At 40.3% G+C, this 12,763-nt stretch overlaps 1 protein-coding gene across 1 annotated transcript in view; it reads left to right on the top strand.

The window, feature by feature from the left end:
* Positions 1–12,763, top strand: part of LOC115621948 — a 59,721-nt gene that overhangs the window by 36,828 nt on the left and 10,130 nt on the right. The window contains exons 21-26 of the mRNA XM_030515795.1: positions 190–425; positions 4,096–4,362; positions 6,192–6,552; positions 7,400–7,537; positions 7,697–7,959; positions 10,466–10,640. Of these exons, the coding sequence (XP_030371655.1) occupies positions 190–425; positions 4,096–4,362; positions 6,192–6,552; positions 7,400–7,537; positions 7,697–7,959; positions 10,466–10,640 (1,440 nt within the window). The remainder of the gene's footprint in view (positions 1–189; positions 426–4,095; positions 4,363–6,191; positions 6,553–7,399; positions 7,538–7,696; positions 7,960–10,465; positions 10,641–12,763) is intronic.

The following is a 12,763-nucleotide window of genomic DNA, read 5'->3' as shown; positions in this document are numbered from 1 at the left end:
ATCATAATTGCTATACGATCTGCTAATTCAGTTGCCAATGAGAAATGCTATATGATCATTGTTATCAATTCTGCTAGAATCAGATAGTTTAATTATAGTATTCCAAGAAGTCGTTGGTGCTCTTAACTAGTTGTTTATTCGCTTTTCCCGCGTCTAACTAGATATGTATCTTTTATTGTTTCACTGCAGCTGCTAATTACTTCTATTGGCATTTCGCTGCTCCGCACGCACGAGTTCTATGCAATTGCGGTCACACCCCATGAGGTGATTCTTCAGCAACAGCGCGAGCAGCAAGTGCGAGCCGTGTATGAGTCGCCCGTTAAACGTCCGACAGTCGCGCCCACCAACACTAGCAGTGGCAAACTGCCCACGATACCTGTGGATAATCTAAGCGATGTGGATGTCCTGCGCAAATTTGTGAACGCGTGAGTATGCCCGGTCAAGTATATTAACTGCTTAGCTGTTCTCAGCACCTTGAGCTATTTACGTGTATGTAGCCAACTTGTTGTTATCTTTGAGCTGGTCATGTGTGTGTCACAATGTCTGCGAACAAATGTCCAGTCGTCAACAGGACTGGGGACGTAAGAGAATGGACATTTGCACTTCTGTGGTGGGGGAAATATTGAGCGTTGCGAGCGTCAGCTCCTCTGCCGATGCACTGTCGCTCATCAACGCCAAACTTGTCTACCAGCTGAAGCTGTTGCTATTGTTGTTGCCGTCAGCATTGGCATTGTATTTGAAAAGGCAGTGCAGCAACTGTGGCAACAACCACAGCGAAGCTTCTATGCTGACAATGCTGGCAGTGTTGACGAGTATGGCAACATGCAACAGCAACAGCAACAACAACGGCAACGGCAGTTAAACCGCAACTGAAAGCAACAACATCCTGTTGTTGTATTAGAAGTCAGTCAGTTCTAGCCTACACACATGCTCACATATATGGATATACAGATGAATGTACATTTGTTAGTCTGTTAGTTGATGTGCATATGCGTGTGTGTGTTTGTTTGTATGTTTTACAAGTCGTTGCCTGTTGTCCTTGGCATCGTCCGCTTGTTTGCCACGTCCTTGTCGACTGACAGCTTCCCCGTAGCTGCTGCCAACAACAGTTGCTGTTGTTGCCTTAGCCTTTGTTGTAGTTCTTGTTGGTGTTGTTGTCGCTGCTTCTGTTGTTCTGACAGTCATCGTCATTACGCTGTCAGCAGTTGAATTGTCATCAAGTTAGAATTGGGTGTATAATGTGCAGGATATACATACATATGTACGAGTATGTATGTAGATATTTCTAGGTCCATAAGCGTTTTGCCGTTCTCTGGTCTTATACTCGTAAAATAATCAACAAGGTTTTTATTCCCAATCATTTCTCCAATCTTAAACTCTCATTAAAGTGAAAGAATTATTTATTATTTTTCAACCAACATTGTTATTATTCTTATTGTTTTTAAATCAAGATGCGCTCAATGTAGGATATTGTCTCACCTTCGTTATCTGTCTCTTGAATAGGTTTATATAGCCGACAGGCAGCGGTTAAGTCTACCTTCCGTTCCACTGATTTTAATGAAAAGTGCCTTTAAACAATTAACTAGTCAGCAACACTGAACTTATTCTATTTGATAAACTAATTTGTTGAGAGCACGAAGGCTTGGGTGTGATTGCCAGTCTCTCTCATTTTTTAGCATTTCTTGAACGCCTACATCAAAATAAAAGTTGAAGTTTTTTGGACTTAGTTTAATGAATGTACTTAAAAATTTTACGAAAATAATAAATAGATTAAAGTATAGTATTTGTTATGGTCTGCGATGTTTGCCAATTCCGACTGATTCCCTACTAAGCGATGATTTGGTTCTACTGACAGATTTTAGTTATCTGTTTAACAAATGTAAACTAAATTTTTCGTTCTTGTAGGTTTTTTTGGGAAAGAAGGCCTTAAAGTATAATACAAGTATACTTTGTGTGGTGTCTATGTAGATGTGCATGTGTTAGGAATAAAATCCTAAGTGACAGGCAAAACTGCACTTGCTTTTAAATTTTTATCTTGATAGTATGCAGCAATGCAAAGTTGTGCCGCCGAATAGTAGTGGCAGCTAGGCAGATAGATACACACACTAACACGGATACACAAACACATAAACACATGCAGGCGCACAAAGCCAATTCATTTTTCGACACTGGCAAAAGCGAAAACATCAAAACCACATCAGCCATCAGCCATTGCTGATGCAGCCACAAAACAAGCGCCAGCCTGTGGCAGCAACGACAAAATCCCCCAAAGGGCTGACAGAGCGTAGCATCAACAACTCTATTAGATGGAGCAGCGACAGCATGACGCGGCGCGTGTCGAGCAACAACAAGGAACGGAACGATGCAGAGGAGCATGGGACATGCATTTTGGACTCGAGACAAGCGCTGGGAGGTTGACTGTCCTGGCCTGGGTCTCAAAGTGAAATACGCAGGCAGCTTGCGATATAAACAAATTATGAGCAGCAAAGTGAGATAAATGCACATGTGTGTGTGTGTGTGCGTGTGTGTGTGGCAACAGTTGCAACACTGTCACTTACATACACAGACGTCCTTCCGCCCAACTCTAGCCCACATTGTTGCTAATTGCGCACATGAGTTGCAAAGCGCCTGGCAAACCGCTGAGAAGCAACTGAACAGCAACTGAAGCTGAGCAGCCCCAGCAAGCCAACGAGTGATGAGTGACGACGAGCAATGAGCAACAACTTCATCATCACCGTTGCGTCTGCCGTTGTCGACTTTGTCAACATAATCAACCGAGCGCTTTTTGGCAGTACACGCAGAAAAAAAACCGACCAAGATAACTTAAATGTTTCCTAGCAAAATGTTTACATAAATACAAGTATAATACCAATACTGCTGCAATTAATATTGCATTGGAAAATACTTCAAATGCTGTTTAAAGTTGAATTCGCTCATAATTAGTATTCATATAACTGTGCTACACTGAGAGCTTCCTGAGCCGACTTACCAAGCCACAATCAATGACAGTCACTTATAAGTACTTACAATATTAAGTAAATGGAGATGCAATTTAAAAAAATGTAGACTAAACGTAAAACAGCAGTTCGTGTTAGCATTTGTATTCAGTGAAGATATAAATATGTACTACAAGTATGTATATATTGTAAGATAAACATCCTTTTGTTTGCTATATTCCAATGCCAAAAGTTGTATGACTCCAACCTCCAACTCTTGTATAATTATACCCACATATTTGGAGATTTTGAATGTCTCTTTCTTCCGATATATAGATTCAGTATTAACAAGCCCAGTCGCTCTAATATACAATTCCATCATACATACAAGTACATATGAATTGCTCAAATTTAGATAGTTTTTTGTTTCAATGTAGGAATAGAAGAAGTGCTAGCAGCGGCAGGACCCGAATGAGTTGCACAGCTTGTCATGTCAGGATGCAGCTGCAGCTCATTATGTTGCTGCACCCGCAGCGTGCGAAGTACAGGCGCAGCATGCGAGCATTTTAGACATGGAAGCCGCTTCTGATTGTTGCACGCACTTTTGGCATTCGGGGGATAGGCAAAGAGGCAGGGATGGCAACATTACTAGATTGGCACACACACACACACACACACATACATACACACACGTACGAACAAAAGACGCACAATCTTATGTATTTTGTAATTGTCCATGCAATATTGATGATGGCACAAAAACTTACACGAAGTAATCAACAACTAATTGACATTTTTGCTGCTTGCTAGCTTGCTGGACAATCTTTTAAATATTTCAAAAGCTCAACTAATTGAATTAAAATTTCAAGCATTTGTTGACAAGAAACAAGCAAAATTTTGTATACATTTTGAAGATTTTTGCTTGCATATGCACACTTTATTGTTTGTGCGGGTATGTGTGTGTCTGTGTGTTTGCTTGTTTGGCTAATGCTGCTTTTAGCATGCAATACGATATGTATGCGTGTAAGCTGGGGCTTGGGGCAGTGTCCAGGGGCAGTAATTAACTTAACACATTGCCACTCTCACTCACACTTTCTCCCTCTCTCTCTCTCTCTCTCTCTCTCTCTATCTCTATCTCTCTCCCGCACCATATTTGCAGGCTGTTCATTTTTGGCTTTACCACGCGCCAACAATTCGAGGAGTACTTCATGACCTTCCTACTGCTGATCAATAAGCAATATGATGAGCACATGGTCGATCGACAGGAGCAATTTCAAATAAAACAAGTCTGCCTGCAGGCCATAATGGAACTTTTAATGACGTACAAAACTTTTCCCATTGTGGGCTCCAGTGGCGTTCTAAGCGCCAATCCTCCACACTTCCATCACACAACCCGTTGGACGCGCATCAATTGTGACAGCATAAGGTGAGTTTTACTGGCATTTGAAAGGGTGCGGGTGGATGCGCGCGTGTGTGTTTGAAATTTATGAAAATTAAAATGTAACATTCACGGCAAAAGTTTTAATGCGTAAATAACAAAAGCACAAATTAAATGTGACCAACAAAGTTGTTCACACGTCCATTTCAGCATGCGAGTGTCCGCTATACATATATATATGGGTTTTTTTAAGCACTTCAACTTTAAATGCACAACTAATTTGTTAACATGCCGTGGCCATGGCTGACAGAAATGAGCAGCCAAACTATTTTTGAGAAACTTTTAGTAGCTTTTACACTGCTGTTATTTTTGTTGTTTCATTTTTGGTTCCGATGTGTCTGTTTTTTTTTTTAATTAAAAGCGCAAAAAAGTGCTTAATAATAACAAAACAGGAGAGAAAAAACCACACCCCTACACAGTATACTATATGTATGTATGCAAGCAAGTCATATAAATTATGAAAATAATTTAAAAAGTTAACAAGTGGTAGCCCGCCCGTTTTTGCTACCAACTTTTAAAACTACGCCACGTACACGCCGTTGAGTGGACAATTTGACAATTTCAGCTAAAGTGGCCTTTGGTTATTTTTTAACAGCAAATTGAATTGTTGTCCTGGGCGCCCCGAAATTAAAAAATCATCACAAAAAGACCTGAAAATGTAATATTACAAAAATCGTCTGAGACTGAGTTTCACATGCCCGAGCAAATATGTAGAATGTACAAACATACACGTATGTATGTATGTGCATGCATATAAATGCCCTCAGGAGTTTTCAGAAAATATATGCTTTATTAGTTGGCTGGCAAAATTTCACAGATAGGCATAGGCAAAATTTGTGTTTGTTGTTGTGACGTTTATTAACAAAACATTGCAAATTGTTGTGCATATTGTTGATTTTACAAATTAGTTTTTAATTAGTAAAAGCAACCCGGCATTTTCCTTTAAATGACAACCCAGAAAAAGTATAAACAGGAAACAATGAAGAGACGATTTAGAACTATTTTTGGAAGTTTGAAACCGCTTTAATCAATGAAAAAACTGTGTAAAAGAAACTGTAAAAGTAAAATTATTTTAAACAAATCTTAAATCGATTATTTATGCTTGTACCAATTTATGAACTATTCTGGGGGTACAAGAGTATAGCAGCAGAACTTGATCTCGGAAATACCAAATTATTATCCCATATATCATATATAAATACACATGTAGTTCAAACATTTTCTTCTTCTCCCGCAATTAATGATTTCCCACAACTCACAGAGTTTATTGTCGAACTAAAAAACACGTGTGTGTTACGAAAATGAGGAATGCTCAGTTTTCCCCAATTTTAAACGAAAACGGTAACTTTTTAAAGCACACGCAATTTGGTCTGAATAATAAATCAAATCACCAAATGTATTGTAAATAAAAATTACCTATCACATCATTCCAAAGTACGTTCACCTTTTTGACAAATATGACCTATTTTATTAATTAAAAAAGATTTGCATAGAATATATTCGCACCATTTTTAAATGGCTTTAATGTCAGTCAGAGAAAGCAAAAGAGGCAGCTGGTGACGCCAACAAGAAATGGGCGTCACCGCACACACACACACACACATACACACACACAATCACACTGCCGCGTTCACACTTACGACAGTGCGTATGAGCAATTTCCACGATAAGCTCGCCTGTGTTTCATATTCGTTGCATGCGGCCAGAGAAAGAGGCAATTAATATGCGTTGCTTTATCAACTTTCAACTTATGACTTTCCCACGCGATGTCGCTTCGATTTTAATGCCGGCAAACGGCTCGTTTCGTTTTATTGCAGTCTGAAGAAATTGCACAAAGTGCAGTTGCTCATTGCCGGCCCAAATGTGTTCTACCAACCGAATCTGGAGCGGCAGTTGATGCAGGATAATGTGATTGGCACACGCAACTTTGCGGCAAATCAATACGATTTGAATTTCTGCTGGGCCCTAATGGATGTACAAGCGCTGCCAGCGCCGTCCACCCCCAATGCTAGCGAGGATGCGGATCGAGAGCTGGGCAGAACAGACTATCCCTGGAGCAGCGGCAATGTCCACACAGATACGGCCATGCGCAACTATTACCACTTCACCCAGCTCTCTGGCATCGACATACGGAGCACTACTCAACTGGTCTACGATATGTTGCAGCAGATGATCGAGGTGAGTGAGAGGCTGCACCTGGGGAGCGTGTAGCGGAGATAGTGTGTGCGGGCCATGCCCTAATTGACATGAGCACATGAGCCTGACATAAAGCGCTCGCACCGCACACACTCACTGCATAAATGTCAAAGTTTACGACTATTTTACGTTTGCCAACTGTCACGTGCGTCACATTGCATGCAACTGTGCCGAATGTGGCCGCCATTTTGGTGGCCGTTTGTGCCGCACGCGCGCATAATTTCATTACATAAGTTCCACTTCAAGTGACGTTTACATGCCTGCTTCTGGCGCGCCCAATTGAGTGATCCTTGGAGGTTAGGCCAAGTGCGCCGGCACATAGAAATTACAGAGATTTGTGCCCGCAAATCAAAAGCGGACATTTGAGTGTGACATTTGAACGCGCTCCGCCTTCCACGTGGGCTGTATGATACAAACAAGCTCCAATTTTTGTTAACTGTAATAGATATTTGTCCACCTTCACATTATATGTTTGAAGACCTAGCTTGTTATTAAGATTGAAGGCTTATCGTACTATTTGTTAATTAATATTGACAAGAGTGGTGTTCAAAAATTGATTGCGAATTGTCCAAATCTATAATACATGTACATATATATGTATATGTAAAATGTACTATGTAAAATGTATGTGCATATTTATGTCATCCCGAAACTTACAAGTATACAACGTGACGATTGTAGATTCTAAATAAAGAAACCTACTCTTCATACAGCCCTCGCAAGCCAAACTCAAATTGAATTTCGGTAGCAAAGCGTCAGCAAACAATTGTCAGGCAACTAATTGGGAAAGTGTCTCAAGTAAAATACTTTGTACTCGTATACCCTGCAGCAAAATCACATCCTGGGGCTGCCGCATCTGCTAAAATTCTGTGAAATTTGCGAGAATCGTGATCAAATCAAATGGATTAAGGAACGCGCTTTAAAACTGCAAGAACAAATACCCATGGACGATACCATATCGCATCAGGTAAGGCATTTACGAACAACACATGACAGGAAGGCAGACAGGTCGGTAAGAGCTTAAGCTCATGTTGCACTGCCGTGTGTTGCACACTTGCACACTTGCCACTTGCCACTGACTGACCAACTCCACCTACTCCCTTTTTTATTCTCATTCTCTTTGCAGCATTTAATCTACTTATTGTGCCGCACACAGTCGCTGTTGATACCCAGCCATGGCGAGTTGCAGCACTTGTGCACACTGATTGGCAACTTCTATTTGAAGAGCTCGCATTGCTTCATACGCAATGCGACGCTCTCCGGACTTCTCTGTCTGTTGGAGTGTTGCAGTAAGACGAACACAACAATTGGCAAGCTGAGCGAGGAGCTGGCATTGTTGCGCGACTTAATTGTGGGCTATATCAATCGGCATGGCATCATTGATGAGAGGTGAGCCGAATCGGGTCCGGTCGCATCGAAACAAGTGCGGTCGGTCGAATGTTCAAGTGTGTTGTGTGAATCAAAAGTATGGAAGGATCCAAAGAGCTGGCACTGGCACCATTACCAATCAAATGAGAGCTGTGGAATTACACACTCGAAATTTTGCCTTCAGCACAAACAAACTTCTACTTTAACAGCCAACTTAAAGCTGATTATATCAACTGCTGTAAATATTGTCTGATTAGCGAAGCATGTTGTGATTGCTTGCAACGCCATTCGGTCGGTCGGTACATGTGGCTCCCTTTGCTTTATGACAGCAACTGCGACTCTATTTATGCATCTATCTATCTATACATCTATCGTTTGTCGACTTGACGCACCAACTAATGGCAAAAGTTCCCATTTCGCATTAGTTGACTGAGCTCATCAGCAGCTATGGTTGGCAGAGACACTGGCTACGATTCCACCATGGAGAACAAAATACATCCAAGTACCTTCGCCGTTATCGAAAACTTTGTCGAGAACTGCGGCGCACACTTTCAGTTCCTGTTGGCAACTGTTATTGGCAAGCCCAGAATGAAGAGTTCAGTTGAGGGGAAGCTGTAATAATTCAAAGTCTCGGCCATTGAAAGTTCCACAGCTGTCAATAGATTTTACAAAGTCAAGCGCAATATCTGATCGATGGAGCGTTCACTACTTTTGTTGTTGTTTTTGATGCTGGTGTTGCTTTATGTGTGCCTCGCAAAATTGTAATTATTGGCGTTGCAGCTGCTCCTGTTCCACCACTTCGTGCCCATTTCGGCGCCCTGCTTAGCTGCCCGCCTCGCCCCCAACCGTTTTGTGGGTAGCTAAAGTTTTGAGCGCATCGCTGTGGCTTTTGGATATAATTTCATATGCTGCACTTTAGGTGCTGTGTTGCTCATGGGCGTTGTGGATGTTGCTGCTGCTGCTGCTGTTGTTGCTGCTACTGCTACTGCGGCAGCTTTTGTGGCAGTGTAACTCAGACATTTTTACAAAGTTTCTCCCTTCGCAACCATGAAGCGCATAAACTAAGGAGTGGCAAACTAAAATTTACTTGAAAGAATCATATATTGAAGCTCTAAATTTTTAAAATGTTGTTTTGCAACATTTTCTAAAATATTGATTTACATTCACGCTTTATTTTCAAAGTCCCTTAATTTAAAACCACATTTCTTAGATAACTCAGTGATCAGTTGTCCGTTCGCTTGCTTCACTCTTCTGGCTAAGCATAACCAAATTCAAAATGAATAATAACTGCTCTCTTATTAAAGGTTTGATAGCACAGACACAGAATTTAACTTCCATACTTTCTAAAACATTTAGCACAAACAAAAGACAACTAAACTTCAACAACAACAATAGACAATTATATATAAATTATGTGCGCAATGTTTGGTTTAGGTAGCATTTGAAATGTGGACGCTATTGACGAAATTCTGTAGCGGGGGAAGGGGGGGAATATTCCAAAAAATAAAATAAACTCGTCCTTACTCGGACCTAGGAGAATCTGGATGCCAACTTTGGTTATTCCAGCTTTTATAGTTTCTGAGATCCTTGCGTTCATCCAGACGGACGGACAGACGGACAGACGGACGGACATGTCTAGATCGATTTCTCTCGTCATGCTGATCAAGAATATATATACTTTATGGGGTCGGAGATGCTTCCTTCTGTATGTTACATACTTTGCACAAACCTAATATACCCTTTTTACCCTACGGGTACAGGGTATAATAAATATTTGATAGGCTAACAATTGTGAAGGCCTGCTTTCAACCACAAATGAGTGCAATACCAAATGTGTGGACTGTTATCTTATTAGTTAATACTGTGCTATCGGTCGCGGACGTGCATCCTAAAAAGAGTGCAACATAAAAAAGCGAAAAGACTCACTAAATGTAAATTGGCTTAAATTACAGATACGGAAAGTGTAGAGACAACCATCAAAACCAATATGAGAATGTTGCACATTTGAAAACCTCATCAAACATTGCAGGGAGAAGCAACAACAACAAACAACAATTACAACAAGTCGAAAGCAGCACCACTGAGCGGCGAAATTCAGCTGTGCGCCAGCAATGAGAAACGGGAACAGCCATGGCAACTAATCAGCGGCAACAACCACAGTCGCGGTCACGGCAAAAGGCTCTCCCATACATGTCCAAGCGCGCAGACAACGGCCTGGCCTAATTATTTTGTAATTTTACGGCCGAAAAGTAGGGGCGGGAGAGCCGATGCAAAGCGTTTTCACTTCCAAAACAATGCATGGCGTGTGTAAGAGTATGTGTGTGTGTATGGATCGCTTTGTGCTGTATTTTTGTGGTCGTCCGAAATTTCTAATTAATTTGGACGAAACATGGCGTGGACAGACAACCTAAGCCAAAAGCTTTCGCACTTTCGGCCAATTGAGGGTCGAACTTGTTTTCATAGCTTCATATTGTTTTACCGTTTATCCTTCTCACATTGTATATAACAACGTTCTCCTCTATTGCAGTCCTTTGCTGTTTAGCGATACGCATACAATGTTGGTCTGGACACTCAATTACAGTCTGATCGAATGGACGTCGAAATTTGTGCCACAATGCCACTTGCTCTCCAATACAATCATAGCAGCAAACAAACTCCTAAAAACAACCAACAACGAGGAAATTTATTTATGTGTTTTGCATGTGAGTAGCAATATTTATTTATTTATTTATCGACAAAAAAGGCTGTCGATGTAAAACCTGCAAAATTCGAATATCTAATAACGAATCCCATTTGGTGGCGAGCATTTTATTTGCTAGCCGACCAGCTGTGCCTTAATACACAGCACAAAGTAGTCAAATATGTTTGTAGATCCAACCAAAAAATGCGGAATATAAAAATATAAGTTACAAACAAAAGAAAATAATTGCCAAAATATAAATTAAATTCAAAAAACTTTTTTAAAATACCTACAAATCAATAGAAATCAAATAACGGACATAAATTGCGTGAAAAATCAAACAAGAGCGAACTTTGAAGTCGCAAATTTCTTAGTGACTTCCTGAGACCCTCAACTCAACGCTTGTGCGCTTGGTGATTCTCTTGGAATTAGCTGATAGCAAGTATTAGTAGATATAAGCAGTTTCTTGTTGGCGGAATTGCTTTTTTTTAAAAAATGAATACATGGTAAATGGATAGAAGAAACTACATTTCCAACTTTACTCTTCTCATGTCGCAACTTAAGAATTCAGCACCAACCTACAATTTACAGCTGAAATGTGTGAAGGGATCACCAATCTATTTGATACTCCTAAAATAGACTAGACTAATATATAAACAGAAAGATATTGATTAATTGTAGTCAATCTTATCGAAGGTTCTAAAGTTTCTTAAAAATTAATGAAAAAAGAAACTGGTTTTGATAGCATGCAAGTAAAGGACTAAGGACCGCCATTAAGATCTGAAATTACGAGTCCCTCTTAAACATTAAATAGACTTAAGCTTTGAAGAAAAGTAGAATTAAGGTCGCAGTTAAGTGCTTCTGGAGGAAATTAGGTCTGAATACTTGGTTCTATACGAATGGTGCACAATGAGCACTTCCGGCAATTCAATTAATGAACTGCGAGTAAAATTATTATTTTGTGCATTGAATTCTCGTTTTGGAGATTGACATTTATAATTTAAAGCCCACATACTGTTATAGAAAGGTTTCCTTTTCACAAAGAGCAAACATAATACGAATATTATTATTAAATATGTGTCACAAGAACAAACTTGGACGTGCTGTGTTGGCATCTTTTTGGTTGTTTGGCTTATTTGAAAACAAATCTTTACATGAATAGTGGCCAAAAAGATAAAGAGAAAGATAGAGGGCTTTAGTTTAAGCAATAGCTTAAACAATTCTGTTCACAGTATTGTGCGTTTTAATTGAAAGAACAACAAGCACAACCACCCCAACAAATACACAACACACACTTGTCGAGCTGCTGCAAGCGATTGTGCGTCGCTAAACGCTGCCACATTGGCAGCAATTTTGTTAACCAGACAAGCGACCATTTTGTTTGTTGTTGTTGGGTCTTGGGCTTAGCCAATGTCGCGCTTAATTGGTTTTTTGATTGACAATTTTGAAAAAGGCCTGGAGAACCAACCCAACCCGCAAGCAAAGCAAAGCAAAGAAAATGGGAACAAAAAATCCTGCGCTGTCATAACTACCGACAAAATGGCGTAGCCGTTGCTCTACAAAACTCGCAGCAGGTAGCGCATAGCCTAAACGTTAGCCCAATGGGAAACATGTGTATGTGTGCATGCAATTATGTTTCTATATAGACCTTGACTTATGGAATTTTTTCTCTTCTTCTCTTCTGACCAACAAAATAATTGAAGCGTTACAAATTGGAAGGCAACATTGTACTTATTTCAGTTTGCTGGCTATAATAAAAGTTTTTAAACGTTGCTCATGTGAAGCGGAAATAAATTCTGAGCTGGCGCACATAATTTGTCCGTTTAAGAGTGCAGCCTTTTAATTACACTCTCCACAAAAAGGGGAAGGGGAGTGAGGCTGGGGTTGGGGCTGACTCTTTAATTGCAATTAATATTATTTCATACTTAAATTTCTTAGTTTTTTTTTTGAGCTTGCGAATTAAAGTTGAGTTTTGAAGGCAATTTATGAAATTTGCACACCATTTTTTGAATCTCTCGTCCATTTGCTAGCATATGTTGCTGTTGTCACTATTTGTGCTTTGATGACGGCGGCAACAACACGCATGGCGAGAGTCAAAACAAAAGGAGAGAGTGATAGCGAGGGAGAGAGAGAGAGAGAGAGAGA

Source organism: Scaptodrosophila lebanonensis, unplaced genomic scaffold (genome assembly GCF_003285725.1).
Source record: "Scaptodrosophila lebanonensis strain 11010-0011.00,11010-0021.00 unplaced genomic scaffold, SlebRS2 tig00000024-arrow-pilon, whole genome shotgun sequence".
Lineage (NCBI taxonomy): Eukaryota > Metazoa > Arthropoda > Insecta > Diptera > Drosophilidae > Scaptodrosophila > Scaptodrosophila lebanonensis.
This window is presented reverse-complemented; position numbering and strand designations above follow the sequence as displayed.